Source organism: Elgaria multicarinata, chromosome 22, assembly GCF_023053635.1.
Source record: "Elgaria multicarinata webbii isolate HBS135686 ecotype San Diego chromosome 22, rElgMul1.1.pri, whole genome shotgun sequence".
Lineage (NCBI taxonomy): Eukaryota > Metazoa > Chordata > Lepidosauria > Squamata > Anguidae > Elgaria > Elgaria multicarinata.
The window spans coordinates 9,933,585-9,950,852 of NC_086192.1; the positions used below are offsets into that span (position 1 = coordinate 9,933,585).

At 48.1% G+C, this 17,268-nt stretch overlaps 1 protein-coding gene across 1 annotated transcript in view; it reads right to left on the reverse strand.

Moving 5' to 3' along the window:
- INTS2 (integrator complex subunit 2) overlaps positions 1-17,268 on the reverse strand; it is a 29,147-nt gene that overhangs the window by 2,589 nt on the left and 9,290 nt on the right. The window contains exons 10-24 of the mRNA XM_063146385.1: positions 16,255-16,326; positions 15,496-15,610; positions 13,641-13,709; positions 11,847-11,981; positions 10,682-10,864; positions 9,910-10,021; positions 9,654-9,758; positions 8,098-8,262; positions 6,431-6,632; positions 4,649-4,774; positions 4,133-4,322; positions 3,607-3,888; positions 2,607-2,714; positions 1,293-1,398; positions 214-390 (exon numbers count right to left, since the gene is read on the reverse strand). Coding sequence (XP_063002455.1) covers positions 214-390; positions 1,293-1,398; positions 2,607-2,714; positions 3,607-3,888; positions 4,133-4,322; positions 4,649-4,774; positions 6,431-6,632; positions 8,098-8,262; positions 9,654-9,758; positions 9,910-10,021; positions 10,682-10,864; positions 11,847-11,981; positions 13,641-13,709; positions 15,496-15,610; positions 16,255-16,326 — 2,147 coding nt within the window. The remainder of the gene's footprint in view (positions 1-213; positions 391-1,292; positions 1,399-2,606; positions 2,715-3,606; positions 3,889-4,132; positions 4,323-4,648; positions 4,775-6,430; positions 6,633-8,097; positions 8,263-9,653; positions 9,759-9,909; positions 10,022-10,681; positions 10,865-11,846; positions 11,982-13,640; positions 13,710-15,495; positions 15,611-16,254; positions 16,327-17,268) is intronic.

Sequence of the window (17,268 nt, forward strand, 5' to 3'; positions counted from 1 at the left end):
GGGAAGGGGCTTCAGAATTGACTGATCCGAGTCCACTGCAGATTCAAACGGGCGGAGCTAAAAGAAGGTGAGAGGCGATCAACTCAGCTAGCTTCTCGCCAAAGGCTTCTTCAGAGGAATCCTCCCTGAAGTGAAGGGACTCAAGGAAAAGGCCTTCCCTTTTGTTGAAAAGACAATCACAGCACATCATACCCACCCAAGACAATTACGTACGTGTAATTATAGGGTCGAAGTCTCTTGTCTCCGTGGCGACGTCGGAGGCACAAACCTGCCCAATCTGGATGAGCAAAGACATGATATCCTCGTAGAGTGGAGGAAAGGCTTGGCAGAACGAGACCAAGCAGGGCAGGGTGGGCATGAAAAAGGCATAGCGCTTCGCCTCGGTTAAAACTGCCAAGACAACGGAAGCCATTTTAACGAATGGAAGTGGGTGCCGAGAGCCGCCATTTCAACTACAAGCTGTATTTTGCATTCCTCCTAAGATCTCTCCACAGGGCTCCTAACTCAATGATGCATCAGTAAGACTTGTTTGTTGTTGTTTTAAAAGAGTGCATTAAGAAAAAAAAGATCAGAAGAGAATGCGGTTTATACCCATGAAATATAAAGCTGCATACTATAATTATTTATATACCACCAACGCGCATATTATTATGGAATAGCGGTGTTAGTATGTTGAAACAGAACCAATCGCTTTTGCCGCACCAGTTTATGCCACCATAAGGGCACAATCCTTTGCATGTCTAGGCCGGGGGGGGAAACCTATAATTCCCAGCATGCCCTAGAGCAGCCTTCCTCAACCTGGGGCGCTCCAGATGTGTTGGACTACAACTCCCAGAATGCCCCAGCCAGCTGGCTGGGGCATTCTGGGAGATGCAGTCCAACACATCTGGAGCGCCGCAGGTTGAGGAAAGCTGCCCTAGAGCCAGCCATGATGGCTGGGGCATGCTGGAAGTTATAGGTCTTTTTTTCTGTCTAAACATTGTCTCTTGATCATTTTAGTTGCCCTTTTCTGAACTTTTCCCTTTTGTTTTAATAATATTGTTGTGAAAGGTACCAATTTTTACGTAATGTGACCAGGTGAGACAGCTAGTGAGAGAGACAGATCTTGTAAGGGAGAAGGCAAACAGCAGTGGATCATGGCAAGGGTGATGGAAGGGATATTGCTTCTATAGCCAGAGACTTGGTTACAGGAAGGCAATACACGAGAACTTCCCTTTCTTCCACAACCACAAGTCACTCAAACAACAGCTCCCACACCCAAACGGTGGCTTGCTGCAGGGCTCCACTCTTACCTGTTAGCAGCGTCCCCATGACATTGATAGCCAAACGGGCCACACTGAGGCTTTTCGGTAGAGCGTACTGAATACACAAATAAGAAAGCAGCTGGATAGCAAAAATCTGGAATGTGAGAGAATGTGACAAAAGAAAGCCGAGATATAAAACCAGCACTAGCATTTATTATTATTACATTTTTGGAAGTAGTGAAGGCTATTCAGCAGGCAGGATCTATTCTGCTGGAGGCATGCTTTTTACTCCAAACATTCAAAAATACATACCGTATTTCTTCGATTGTAAGACGCACACTAATTTCAGTGCCACCAACAGGAAAAAAAAAAACCTAAGACACACCCGCGATTCTAAGACGCACCCCATTTTTAGAGATGTTTATACGGGGAAAAAAGTGCATCTTAGAATCGAAGAAATAGGGTACATACAATTTATATGTTATTTATTTATTTATTACATTTATATACCGCTCCACAGCCGAAGCTCTCTGGGAGGTTTACAAAAATTAAAAACAGTAAACATTAAAAAAGTATACAAAATTTAAAAATCATCAGAAACATAAAAACAACGGTATCCATTTAAAAACAACAGTTCTGGGGTGCGTTAAAATACAAACTTAGCGTTGTTAAATGCTGTTAAATGCCTGGGAGAAGAGAATAGTCTTGACCTGACGCCTGAAAGGTAACAGTGTTGGTGCCCGGCGAGCCTCATCAGGGAGATCATTCCACAGTCGGGGGGCCACCACTGAAAAGGCCCTCTCCCTTGTTGCCATCCTCTGAGCTTCCCTCGGAGTAGGCACTCGGAGGAGGACCTTAGATGTTGAGCACAGTGTATGGGTAGGTTCATGTCGGGAGCGGCATTAAGTCAGGTACTGCGGTCCCAATATTCCATCCCCCAGTATCCTTAACTGCTCTGGGCTGGTGGGCACATTTGGAATTCCGTGGGCACTCTCACAACATGACTGCCACAAGGAACAGTTGCCCATTCATAAAACGGCTACCGTGGTGGTCATGGGCAGGCAAAAACCACCCATTTCCCAGAAATCAAAAACATTTCACACTGAAAGAGAAGTAACTTGATCCAGAACTGAAGGACAAATTTATTTGGGGTCTTTTGAACCCAAATATACACAGCACTGGAGGGCAACACTGCACTTTGCAGCATGGCAGCCTCCTAATTTTTTTAAAAAACGACACTATTTGCTCCATAAGCTCCTGCTCCTAGGCATCCTGAATTCTTTACTTTCTCCCATGTAAGGGTTGCAGACTGGATCTGACCTTCAAGGGACAGGGGGAAAGGATGGAGGAGACACACCCTACCTGTTTCTCCAGTTCAGGTTGGGCAATCAGCTCAGGTATGAAGTCCAGGCAGATGTGCATTGATGGGATGCCAGCCACGGTCAGGGAAAGGAGTTCGCATGGATAGCCCTGTTCGAGAAAAGAAACGGGATGGTGGTGAAAGGAAGAGGCCACGAGTTATTTGGGAGTTATTTCCCACTCAAACAAGCCAGGTTTGGAAGACACAACATGCCACGCCCGGGTGGCTTGTTAGGGTAATGGCACGTGGCAGCAATTTAAAGAGGCCGTGCTAGCTTGTTTTGATCCTGCGAACCAGGTGAGAGAGAAAGAGATCTGGGTTACATCTTAAGCCAGATGCTTCAGGTCAAACAAGGAGTTGGAAGGAAACATCCACCTCTTCACGGGTTGTTCATGGTTAACAGACCACGGTTTGTTAGTGTGGCTAGGTTTGTTAGCATAAGTGCCTCCATTTTATAAAAGAAGCTATGAAGTAGCCATTATACAGCAGGCGAAGTGTCACGTACGCGAGAGTGTCTCCTTGGATGTCTCCTTGTGTCTGTCTTATCTAATGAAAACACAGCCTCGGTTCCAGTGCTTCGGTGTCAAAGTTAGCTTACAGTAGAGCAGAGGTTAGGAAGACCGTTATGCCTCAGTGTTACGTTCTGATTGGCTCATGCTGCTACTGAGAACTGCCCCTTTCAAGCTTCAAATGCTGTGCTGAATTCCCTATTCTCTGTCTGACTGCTCGCCTTCAAGAGACCAGACCTTGATTACTAATCAATAAAGCGCTTTTGAACCCTCTGTCGCTGGAAGTGTGGAGTCGTGCTTAGGAGCTGATTGGATCTCGTCTCTGGGTGAAGAACACTGATCGAACAGGTTCAGACAACGTGATAACCCAATGTTCCAACAACCCATGTTTCAACAACAACCCATACTCGACCCTTGAGTGTGGTTTATCACGTGGTCTGAACCCAGCCATTGAGTCAGCCTCTCAAGCGGCAGGAAAATGCAGCACACGTACCTGGAAGTGAACCAGCTTGGCGATGTTGGGATCCGCGATGAACATCTGGTGCAAGAGGCAGCAGATGAGGCACTGCACCTCGCGCAAGTTGCAGAGAAGGCTGTCCTCTTCCTTCTCTCCGTCTCCCTGCTCCTGCTCCTCCTCTTCCTCCTGTTTCAGTTGTCTTTTCCGAGGACTGGAGCTGGGGATGCTCTTCAGCGGCCTGCCAGAGGCGCTGCCCGGAGGTTTCTCTTCTTCCATCGGCAAGCAGATCTCCAGCAGGATCTGGACAGCAGCACTATCCTAGATGACAGCCAAGGACACGCAGAACAGCAAGACTTCTTAATTATCCTTAGAAGCTCAACGAAGTTTAGGACCACATTCTCTAAAGCCCCTCCCACACCTAAATCAGCCTGCTCAAGCATTAAGTTCAGCATATGTGAGCCCTACACTCTGGCCCATCACCAAGAGGAGGGTCTCTTCTGTGGTGGCCCCCCAATTGTAGTGCTGCTCCGTCTCTCGAGAAGGGAGCGCTTGCGGGAATTACCTGGGCAGCCAGCAGGGCATTCTTCAGCTCCTCCCGCGTGACATCCGCGGCTTCTGGGCCCATCGCGTTGTTCTGGCACGGCCGGATGTCTTGATCCGCCATTTCCTTGAGATGGGCGCTGAGGTAGGCTTTCGACGCAAGCAGATATCCGTTTAGCATGTGTAGGGTGATGTCCATCAGAGGGGGACACCTGACGTGCAGCAGAGAGAGATAGAAGGCAGGGGAAGCAGGTTGGCGACTAAAGAAGCAAGGCTTGGGGAGAGGCAGGGCGGAGCAATGGTTAGAGTATTGGGCTGGGGACTGGGAGATCTGGGTTCAAGTCCCCACTCGGCCAGTGGGGTGACGTTGGGCCAGTCACTGAATATCTCAGTCTAGACCTATTCCAGGCCTATTGCCATCTTCTGCGATTTTCTCCCAGACTCCTGTAGAATTGTGGCGCATACATAGCCCAGATCACTACTTTTGTGAGCGACAGGAGTCAAGACGAGGACGAGGTTAGCAGAGAAAATTGCTTACCTGTGGACTCTCTGATCACATCTTAACACAATCAGAGGATCAATCATCAGGTCCTTCTGAGTGTACTTTTGTTGCTTGATCATCTTGACCGATGGCTGCAAGGCGTTCACCGTCATCACCCACAACCTAGAGAAAAAGAGGGCTATGAAGCCAACGCCTTGTTCCCTGGAGGTCCCCAGAACAGATTCTCATAGAATAGTGGATTTGGAAGGGGTCTCTAAGGCCATCGAGTCCAACCCCCAGGTCAATGCAGGAATCCATCTTAAAGCATCCCCGACAGACAGCTGTCCGGCTGCATCTTGAAGGCCTCTCATGTGGGAGAGCCCAAGACCTCCTTAGGGAATTGGTTTTCCCTAGGGAATCCTTTTCACCAGGCAATTAGCAGCTCCTAAACTACTGGTCTTATGACACCACGCCAGACAAGGACAGCTCCACAGCACTATATATTTCACTATAACAGCAATGTTTAGTTTTAAATTTGTAAATTTAAAATTTTATAGTTTAAAATTTGTAAACTTGTATTTCTGCACTGCTACTGATTTTATCCTGGTTGTGCTTTTATATCATGTTTTTATACTGTTTGTTTTATACTTTGAATGGTTTTAATTTTTGTGAACTGCCCAGAGAACTTCGGCTTATTGGGCGGTCTAAAAATGCAATCAATCAATCAATCAATAGACTGATGAGATTGAGCTAAAAGCTTGGTAAATAAAATCATCCCACACACCCAGGAAAGTAATTTAGAATCATACAATAGTAGAGTCAGATGGGGCCTATAAGGCCATCAAGTCCAACCCTCTGCTCAATGCAGGAATCCACATTAAAACATGCCTGACAGGTAGCTGTCCAACTGCCTCTTGAAGGCCTCTAGGGTGGGAGAGCCCAAGATCTCCCTAGGGAATTGGTTCCATTGTCGTACTGCTCTAACACTCAGGACATTTTTCCTGCTGTCCAGCCAGAATCTAGCTTCCTGTAACTTGAGCCCATTATTCCATGTCCTGCACTTTGGGAGGATCGTGAAGAGATCCTAGTGACTGATGTGACTAACAGGATAATTGTGACTTTTTCCTGTTGCCATAGTTCTTTAACTTAGACAGTCAGTGGTGCATATTTTTCTCTCTTTTCCTCTTCCTTTTCTTCTATTATTATTATTATTATTATTATTATTATTATTATTATTATTATTATTTCTAGATGCCCCATATGAGCCTCGTGTGGCGCAGAGTGGTAAAGCAGCAGTTTCTGCAGCTGAAACTCTCCCCACGGCCTGAGTTCGATCCCAGCGGAAGCTGGTTCTCAGGCAGCCGGCTCAGGTCGACTCAGCCTTCCATCCTCCCGAGGTCGGTAAAATGAGTACCCAGTTAGCTGGGGGAAAGGGAATAACGGCCAGGGAAGGCAACGGCAAACCACCCCGCTATAAGGCCTGCCAAGAAAACGTCAGCGAAAGCTGGCGTCCTTCCAAGAGTCAGTAATGACTCAGTGCTTGCACGAGAGGTTCCTTTCCTTTCCTCCTTCAGATGCCCCATAGCCAAAACTCCCTGGGCAGTTTACAAAAGATAAAAACATTTACAACGATATACATGAAAAACGATACACACACACTGAACATATAACAACAGCCCTACCAGATCACAGCAAAAAGCCCATGAAGTTCAGCCCCATTTTCCCAGAGTGGTCAACCCTTGTCAAGCCCACAAGCAACCACATGGGGGAGCCACATGCATCCAGCAGAGCAGACAACGCGAGGCCTAGAGCGGCACAGGGAGTGAGCCACTGCCGTACCTGCGAGGCATGACCGTGTTCAGAGCCATCCAAAGCCGGCTGACGGTCTGGAGAATCCGGCGAGGGATCCCAGGGTAGAGCAGCCGGTTCATGTTGGAGGTCAACGCCTCAGCGTAGGGGATCAGTTCTCCGGCCGAGAGGAGGGTCAAGTGCTCCAGAATCTGCAGGAGCGGTGTGTGGTTTCCTTGTAGTGCCGAAAATGCTAAAGGTGTTTTAAAAAATAACAGTAACTTAAAATAAAAGAGTGTGTTCCAACTACAAAGTTTCTGCAAATAAATAGGTTAGAGTAGGGATGTTCTGAGTTTATCTGTACTCTCCCCTGAGATCCCAATGATACAGGGCAGGATCCAAATGTTTTAATAAATTTATTTATTTACTTAAAACATTTATATCCCGCCCTATATCAATAAGATCTCAGGGCGGAGGGCGGATAAAAGCATACAGTATAAAAGAGTAAATATACACAGCTAAAAACAAATTAAACCATAAACCAAGTTAAAACAATATATAATTTAAAAGCAGTACAACTATTAAAACAGTTAAAGCAATGTGCCAACTTAGGCGAATTCAGCCATTAAAAGCTTTGTTAAAAAGCCATGTTTTTAACCGCCCAGAGAGCTTCGGCTATTGGGCGGTATAAAAATGTAATAAATAAATAAATAAATAATGTTTTCACTTGGAGCCGGAATAAAATCAGCGTAGGCAGCAGTCAGGCCTCTAAGGGGAGGGCATTCCGCAGTCGGGAATAAATAAGGGGGGGAAAAATTCAAAAAGATTGAGGGGAAGGAGGGCAGTTTAAAGTACAAAAGAAGAAGAAGAAAAACCCTCTCTGAATCAAAATGACTCTGATAACATAGGCTGACGAGATCTGTGCCCGTGAATGGCCAGGCGCCCCTTTTCCAAGGTTTTAATTTTTGTGAATCGCCCAGAGAGCTTCGGCTATTGGGCGGTATAAAAATGTAAGAAGAAAGTGCAAAAGCTGGGTTGCAGTTAAACCTCAAAAAAACCAGGATCATGGCAACCAACTGGCAAATAGAGGGAGAAAACGTGGAGGCAGTGACAGACTTTGTATTTCTGGGCGCAAAGATTACTGCAGACGCTGACTGCAGCCAGGAAATCAGAAGACGTTTTCTTCTTGGGAGGTGAGCAATGACAAATCTTGATAAAATAGTTAAGAGCAGAGACACCACACTGACAACAAAGGTCTGCATAGTTAAAGCAATGGTATTCCCCGTAGTAACCTATGGCTGCGAGAGCTGGACCATAAGGAAAGCTGAGTGAAGGAAGATAGATGCTTTTGAACGGTGGTGTTGGAGGAAAATCCTGAGAGTGCCTTGGACTGCAAGGAGATCAAACCAGTCCATACTCCTGGGAATAAAGCCAGACTGCTCACTTGAGGGAATGGTATTAAAGGCAAAACTGAAGTACTTTGGCCACAGAATGAGAAGACAGGATACCCTGGAGAAGAGGGAAAGTGGAAGGCAAAAGGAAGAGGACCAAGGGCAAGATGGAGGGAGGATATTCTGGAGGTGACAGACTTGACCTTGGGGGAGCTAGGGGTGGCGACGGCCGACAGAAAGCTCTGGCGTGGGCTGGTCCACGAAGTCACGAAGAGTCGGAAGCGACTGAACGAATAAACAACAAACAAATAAATAAAAGCAGCCCACCTTCCTGGAGCTGCTTGGGGGAGTGCTTCTTGGCAGCATTGGTCAGGAGCATCCTGCGCAAGAGTGCGTCTGTGCCCGTGATGTGTTCCTCGCAGATCCAGTCATCGACGATGCAGAGGTGAGGATAGTTCGTGGCCAGGAGGCGCAGCAGCGCAGAATGCAAGCCTTCAAACAGCCGAGAGAGATTTCTGTTGGTTCGTTGAGTAACAAAAATCTACCTTCCTCCCTCCCGAAAACAGAGGTTCTCGGGGTGGTTAGTAATGGAATGTTTTTAGGATCATAAATGATTTTTTAAAAAGAAAAGAACGGGGATGGGAAATTAAGGAAAATAAAACCACCAGCAGTAAAAAGTATTTATAAAGCACTAAAAACACTGAATTATTTTGTTTAATTACATTTATATCCTGCCTTCCTCCAAGGGGCCCAAGGTGGTGTACCTGATTCTCCTCTTCAGCATTTTGTCCTCACAACAACCACCCTGTGAGGTAGGTTGGGCTGATAGTCAGGGACTGGCCTAAAGTCGCCCAGTGAGCTTCATGGCCGAGTGGGGACTAGAACCCGGATCTCTTCGGTCCCAGTCCAATGCTCTAACCATTACACCATGCTGGCTCTCAGTTTTAATCTTAACCTGTAAGCGCCTGAAAGAATAAGGACTTCACGTGGCGCAGTGCGGGCGCCCCGCAAACTCTCTCTGGGGGGAGGTGTTTCACACTTCAGGTGCCACCACTGAAAAGGCCTTCTCTGTTCTGGGCTACTTGCTGCACTTCATTAGGTAGGGGCACCCAGAACAGGGCCTCTGAAGGGAATGATAGGTATAAAGAGACTTTGATTGTTACAACTTCACCAGATTCTCTTGCGCCGTTACAGCAAAGCCTGCCCACTGCAGCGTAAGGCAGAGACGTCACAACCCAATCAATGCGAATCGACAGCAAAGCTATCCGCTGCGACACGCCTCCTGCCACCCCAGTTCCGTGTCCTTCCTCCACTCACAGGGGTGAGAAGCCACAGCATTATACAGAGGGAGGGTGGCTGGCCGTCTTCTGGCTCAACTCCTCCTGAAACGCAGGAGTCATCTAGGGCAATGTATAAATGGAAGAGCCCTTGAGGGCTAGGCACTTAGCAAAAATTAAAAAGTTCTGCCCGGGTAGGCATGGTTGGGCACCTGCCAAGGGCCCACACTGGACTTCCTCCTCCTCTTCGCCATTGCCACCTGCTTGTTCACTTGCCTCTCCCTCTCGCTGAGACAACAGCGGTGGTGAGAACTAGGAGCAGCAGATGCCGCAGCCTGTTTTCTCCCTGGCTCCCTGCCTGTCAAGCAAGCGATGGCAATGATGAGGAAAAGGAACAAGAGCAGCTCACAAGGACAGTGACTCCCTAATGGAGGGGGCCTTGGCTAAAGGTGGCCAAAAAACTGGAGCCAGCAATGAGTTCCGCACCAAGGAAAGCCAACTTCTCAAACGACTGCTTTTCCTCAACACTCATGAGCTGTTCCAATCAGAGCTTTGCTTTTTTTTAAAAAAAAAAAAAATGGAGCCGTACATCCCAGCCAAACGTACCGCCCAGTTCCTGCTGCAGCCCTTGAGCCTGCCGGATGAGATACTTGATCGGGATCTGGTCCATCAAGGCAGGGGAGTACGACTTGGGCTTCCGCTGCATGGCAGCTGCACGAGAGAGGAGAAAAGGAATCGGAAAACTGGCCAAGTGCTAACTTACAGTCCTATTGCGTAGAAGTCTAGATTTGGAAGGGGCGACTCAGGCCACTGAGTAAGTAAAATGCATGCCGTTTTGCTCGCGTTACTCCCCGGTTCGTACCCAGAGTTTTTGAGCTGGCCAGGATCGCCTCTTCATAGGACAGGATGTAATACAGGACCAGAAGCTGGGCTGTGATTCCATAACGCTGATTCGGACGGGCGGTCTCTCCGCCCTGCAAATGAAAAAAAAGGCAGAAGATACCGAATACAGAAAAAACCCACAAAAGATACAGAATACGGGACAACATGGGGAGCCAAAATGTTGAGCTCTAAATACATTTCGAAACCGGGAGACATTTTTCTCCCTCTCCCATAATACTAGAACCCGGGGTCAGCCCATGAAGCTGTTTAGTGGGAGATTCGGGACAGATCAAAGGCAGTACTTCTTCACACAGCGCATAGTCAAACTATGGAATTCGCCACCGCAAGACGTGGTGATGGCCATCAATTTGGGTGGCTTTAAAAGGGGGGGTTGGATAAATTCCTGGAGAAGTAATCAATGGCTAATGGCTATGTGCTCCCTCCAGTATCAAAGGCAGTAAGCCTGTGTACACCAATTGCTGGGGAACATGGGCGGGAGGGTGCTGTTGCACATGATGGACCTTTGGTCTAGATCAGCCTTCCTCAACCTGGGGCGCTCCAGATGTGTTGGACTGCATCTCCCAGAATGCCCCATCTGGGAGTTGTAGTCCAACACATCTGGAGCGCCCCAGGTTGAGGAAGGCTGGTCTAGATGGACCTTTGGTCTGATCCAGTAGGGCTCTTCTTATGTTCTTATTCTGTTGACAGACTATCTATCTATAATAGGAAAAGCAATAAACATATATACACACGTATACCCCAGTTAGCCCTTCAAAAACATTCAAGATTTCCTGCTCGGTGATTGGTTGATTTGTGGCTTCTGGGTTGGATTTTGATGCCGGCGTAAGGATGGAGTTGATGTAGACGTCAATGAGCGGAAGTAGCTGAGGGTGGAGCGGTGTGGTGGTTTGACACAGCTGCCTGTAAATCCAGTCCTTCAAATAATGACGAGAGAAGAGATCAAAGTTAATCCTCCAAGTCTGAGTGGACTGAGCAACACTCCACGCAGGCACCTCCGATGCATGGAGATCCTGGGATCGCTGAGCAAATCCGCTGCTCATGGAAGCGATATAACCTCCTGTGTTAAATTTGCCAAGGGATCCTGGGAACGAAACCTCAACATGCAAAGCAGGGGCTATACCACCACCAGGAACAGAGGAAGCTGCCTTATATTGATTGAGTTCAGACAACATGATAACGCAAGGTCTGAGTATGGGTTGTTGGGCTGTGGGTTGTTGTCGAAACATGGTTTATCATGTTGTCTGAACCCAGCCATGCTAACAAGCCAGGGTTTCTGTTAACCATGAACAACCCATGAAGAGAATCCATGGTTTGTTGTTGGTTTGTGAACTGTGGTTTGTTCATGGTTCACAAGCCATGGTTTGTTATCACGGCTGGGTTCAAACACAATAACCCACGTTTCAACAACAACATATGGTTCAATGGCAACCCACACTCAGCTGCTGATTATGGGCTATCACATGGTGTGGAAACGTTGGTTCATCTGACTCTAAATGGTCTACTCCAGCCTTCCCCAACCTGACATCCTCCAGATAAGTCAGACTGCAACGCCCATACGCCCCAGCCACCACGGCCAGGAATCCTCAGAGTTCATAACTTTTGGAGGGCACCAGGCTGAGGAAAGCTGGTTTACGCTCAGTGGTAGCTACAACCCTTCTCCTAGGAACAGATGAAACTGCCCGAGACTGAGCCAGTCCATCTAGCCCAGTACTGTCGACACTGACTGGCAGCAGCAGCTTTCCAGGGGTTCTAGCAGGAGTTTTTCCAGCCCTACCTGGAGAGGCCAGGAATCGAACCTGGGACCTTCGCCATGCAAAGGTCTGGGGCTGCTCCATTAAGCTACAGGCCGGCCTTCCCTTCTGGCGTGACATTTTGGCAGCGGACAGAGCGACCCACCTTGATGGAGACTTTGTGCTTGGTGAACGATCGGCTCCGGAGAAGCTGGTAGATGCAGTGAATGGGCAGGAAGCCGTTGATGTTGGCGCTCAGGTGGCCCGTGACCGCCACGCGGACCGCGTGAGCCGTGACCACCTAGGATGGAGAGATTCCTTAGGCCTGCGAGCCTTTTGCAAACAGCGAGGTTTGGGGCTCGGCGGAAGCTGAACTGCCCTCCCCAACCAATAAATGACGACGCCACGTTCCACCCCCTTGAAAATGGTGCTCTGTTTGGCATTATCTCACCAGCTGAAGGCAGGCAGGTATCTGTAAGGAACAGGGCCTGCTTGGTCGCGGCACCAACCTTGAAGAACGCCTTTCAGTGGGAAGCTCACCTAGGCCCCACACTGAGCATGTTCCGCTGCCATGTAAAGGCCTTGCTTTTCTAGAGAGGCCTTGGGCATTGGCTTCATGCTGCTGGTCGTTTACTCCTCCTGGCACACACATGCGCATCTGCTTTTGTCGGGAGCTTCTTTTCTCCTTCTACATTTCGCTACTGCATTGTTCCTATTGCACCGGGCATTATTTATTTATTTATCTTCCCTTGTAGGGCTTGGTTTCTGTTCCCCTGATCATCTTTGTCGTCCCCCCCCTTCTCTGAGCTTGTTACCAATTTATCCAAATCCTTCTAAAAGTACAGTGTCCAGAAATGAACACAGTATTAGAGGTGAGGTCTGACCAGCACAGAGTGGAACCCATGATTTAGAACATCCTTCCCACACATTACTGATTTCTCTACCGGACCGAGCAAAAAAGATATTGGACGCCCCACATGCTCACCCCACCCCACCCCGAAAAAACGACAACGAAGGAGAAGAAATAAGGCAGGAAGAAGGCGCGCCCGGAGCTGGGAAGGCGGTACGTGAAGGGAGAGGCAGTGAGTTGGATCAGGACACTGAATAGATTCACTGAAATCAATAGCACTTAATGAGGAGAGACTGAAAGAACTGGGCATGTTTAGCCTGGAGAAGAGAAGATGGAGGGGAGACATGATAGCACTCTTCAAGTCCTTGAAAGGTTGTCACACAGAGGAGGGCCAGGATCTCTTCTCGATCCTCCCAGAGTGCAGGACACGGAATAACGGGCTCAAGTTAAAGGAAGCCAGATTCCGGCTGGACATCAGGAAAAACCTCCTGACTGTTAGAGCAGTATGACAATGGAACCAATTACCCAGGGAGGTTGTGGGCTCTCCCACACTAGAGGCCTTCAAGAGGCAGCTGGACAACCCTCTGTCAGGGATGCTTTAAGGGGGATTCCTGCATTGAGTGGGGGGTTGGACTCGATGACTTTAGAGGCCCCTTCCAACTCTACTATTCTAGGATTCTAGGATCATTAGTGCAGAAGCGAGGGAAAGAAGCACCACGAAACAGAAAAAAGAAAGGGGAGAACAAAGTGTTGGTGCTATGAATCTGCATTTTTATTCTTAAAATAGTTCTTCAATGTACTCAAGTACACTGAAGGACTATTTTAAGAATAAAAATACAGATTTATAGCACCAACACTTTGCTCTCCCCTTTTTTCTTTCTACGATCATTAGCAACAGAGGCCCCATCGATTTCAATGGGTCCACTCTAAATATGGTGAAGTTTGGATCCAACCCATTGGCTGGAAAAGGGGCGGAAAAGGAGAGGAGGGAGAAATTTGGGAGTAGAGAACAGTCCACAATGCAGAAAGCAAAATGCCCAGATTCGTGCCTACAGGATAGACAGAAACTCAATGCCGGCGTCTGGGTCGGATGCGTTGCCTGTGAATTACCTGTTCGGTGAAAATCTCCTGTGTGAAGATGGTCTTCATGCGGCTTAGAGAACTAGGCTTAATGACAATCTGAAATCAAGGTTTACACGTACTTAATGAGTTTTTCATTTTTGCTACGTCTCACAGTTGACAGCACATGTTCTTAGCTGGGTAAATTTAGGGCACAATCCCATGCGTACTTAGATAGGAAAAAATCCTACAACACCCCAGCATGCCCCTTTTTCTGTCTAAACACGCACAGGCTTGTACTCTCGGAAAACTTTAATCTCGAGTCAGTGCCTGTGCATTAATACCCAGTGCTGAAAAATATATGATTTATTTATTATTGCATTATAGGTTCCACCAAGGAACCCAAGGCTGTGTACATAAACCTCCTCGTCTACATTTTATCCTCACAACAACAACAAAGCCCTATGAAGAGAGACTGAAAGAACTGGGCATGTTTATCCTGGAGAAGAGAAGATTGAGGGGAGACATGAGAGCACTCTTCAAATACTTGAAAGGTTGTCACATAGAGGAGGGCCAGGATCTCTTCTCGATCCTCCCAGAGTGCAGGACACGGAATAACGGGCTCAAGTTAAAGGAAGCCAGATTCCAGCTGGACGTCAGGAAAAACGTCCTGACTGCTAGAGCAGAGCGACAATGGAACCAGTGACCTAGGGAGGTTGTGGGCTCTCCCACACTAGAGGCCTTCAAGAGGCAGCTGGACAAGCATCTGTCGGGGATGCTTTAGGGTGGATTCCTGCATTGAGCAGGGGGTTGGAGTCGATGGCCTTTGAGGCCCCTTCCAACTCTGCTATTCTATGATTCTATGAACCCTGTGAGGTGGGTTGGGCTGAGAGTCTGTGACTGGCCCAAAGTCACCCAGTGGCTTTCCATGGCCGAGTGGGGACTAGAACCCAGATCTCCTGACTCCCAGTCCAACACTTTAGCCACTACACCACGCTGGCTCACCTTTTCCAGAAGGTATCCCTTTTAGTCTGCTGCAGCAAAAATAACAAAGCATCTTGTGCACCTTAAAGGCATTTATTCTGGCATACGCTTTTGTGGAGTAGTCTTCCTCAGATGCATGGAGTGTCGTGGAAGGTTTCAGGTTTTTAATGTACTGTATAAGATAATCTGAAACTCTCCATAAACCAGGGAGAAAGGGGGGGACACTTTTCCATCCCCTGCTACCTGAGCCTTTTGACTGGAGACACCGGGTATTGAACCTGCAAATGTCTGCGCCCAGAGCAGAGACTCTACCACTGAGTAACGGTCCCCACCCCCATTCTGCATCATGCTTTTGCAACTCCTTTTGTGCAAGTTTTAATAGCTTCCCTGAGCAGGCCAGTGGAAAAGCGGGGATAGGAATCGGCCAAGCCAGGAATACAACCTGAAGCATTCGGAGACACAGCCCGCTGTGGGACTTGCAGCTTGGGTTCACAGAAATCTGAACTCAGATGGCTACCAGGAGCAGGGCCTTTTCTGCTGTGGCGCCCCGGCTGTGGAATGAGCTCCCTAAGGAGGTTCGCCTGGCACCGACGCTATATCCTTTCAGGCGCCAGGCGAAGACCTTTTTATTCTCTCGGCATTTTAACCGTCTATAAATTTAATTTTAACGTTGCGGTTTTAAATTTGTATTTTAAAACTGTATTTCTGCACGGCTACTGGTTTTGATCCTGGTTGTGTTTTTATATTGTATTTTCATATCATGTTTTTATACGGTTCGTTTTATATTTTGAATGGTGTTTTTTTAAAAATTTGTGCAAAACGCCCAGAGAGCTTCGGCTATTGGGCGATATAAAAATGAAATAAATAAATTTTAAAAATCCGAACCCGCGGTCCGTGCTTACAACCGGAGGCAGGCGCTTACCTTCATCCCCAGAGTCGAACAGACCAAGTCAATGATGGCGCTGAGCTGGTTGCTATGGAAATACATAGCAACCAACAAGAGCATCTCTCCGAAGGAAGCGGAGACCCCAGAAGTGCTGTTGGGAGGAGAAAGGAGAGTGTTTAGGAACAGAGGAAGCTGCCTTAAGAACATGAGAACAGCCCTGCGGGATCTCGTCCACCGGCTGCCCGTGGAAACCCACGAGCAGGGCATGAGTTCACAGCACCCTCCTGCCCATGTTCCCCAGCAATGGTGTACATAGGCTTACTCCCTCTGATCCTGGAGGAAGCACAGAGCCATCAGGACTAGCAGCCATTGATAGCCTTCGCCTCCAGGAATTTTCCCAACCCCCTTTCAAAGCCACCCAAATGGGTCGCCGTCACTACATCTCGTGGAAGTGAGTTCCACAGTTTAGCCATCCGCTGAGTGAAGAAGTCCATCCTTGTATCAGTTCCGAAGCGCCCACCAATCAGCTTGATGGGATGTCTCCGTTGGCTTCTAGTATTATACGGAGTCAGACCCACGCCTAGCCCAATACTGCCAGCACTGACCGGCAGCCGTTCTCCAGGGTTCAGGCAGGAAGCTTTTCCTTGCCTTACCGGGAGAAGCCGGGGGCTGAACCCGGGACCTCCGGCACGCAAAGCCAGGGCTCTACTGCTGAGCCACAGCCCGACCCGTTTCCAATGAGGAAATTCAAAACAGGACTGCAGGGGTGTGTGGAGAAAAGGCGTGTGCTCCCACCTTTCGAAATAAGCTTCTTCTTTGATCATCCAACTCAGCCACATCACCATCAGCTGCTCCTGTTCCGGCGTGCTAAAAAGAATGCCTGCGTTACAGCTGTGGACTACAGCGCCCCCCTGAACCCCCCCCTTTTACATTATTAAAAACAAAGGAGCCGATAGGAACAAACACATCTTTTGGCCACACCACACCCCGCCCCTTCACTCCCCCCTTTGCAGGAGAGAACAAAATAGGAAGTCTTCCATTAACTACGTTTTCCTGTTTCATTCAAACGGAGAAGCTACGATCGCCAGCGTTGCGGAGCGGTGGGACTGGGAAGACCCGGGTTCAGGTCCCCACTCGGCCATGAAGTTCACTGGGTGACTTTGAGCCAGTCACAGACTCTCAGCCCAACCTACCTCACAGGGTTGTTGTTGTGAGGATAAAAAAGGAGAAGGGGAGGACCAGGTGAGCCGCCCTGGGTTCCTTGCAGGAGGAAAAAGGGTGAGATGCAAATGTAATAATTTGCATCCCACCCTGAGAGAGCGCCTTCTCCCCTACCAACCTGCCCGGTCACTGAGGTCATCCGAGGGCTTGCTCCTGGTGGTTCCACCTAGATCCATCCTCCGATTGGAGTCCACCAGGGGAAGAGCCTTCAGCGTGGTGGCCCCCCTCTTGTGGAATTCCTGCCTCTGGAGGTCAGGCAGGCGCCAACTTTGTACTCCTTTCAGCGCCTCCAGAAAACATCATTATTCCAGGAAGCCTTTCCTTAATGTCCAGCCAGGAGTCACTGTATTTGCTTCTCTTAAAATCTGTTTAAGTATTTTATCCTTTTTTTATTTTCATTTTATCTTGTACACCACTCCGAAATTTTCAACGGAGAGCGGTATAGAAATATTATATATAAATAAATAAATAAATAAATAACAAACGTTGTCAGAACAAGCCAGAATATTAAGCCACCGTTTGGAGTTGACTTAATATCCAGGCTTGTCCCAGAGTTGTTAGCCATAGCTTCCTGGTTTGGACAGGACT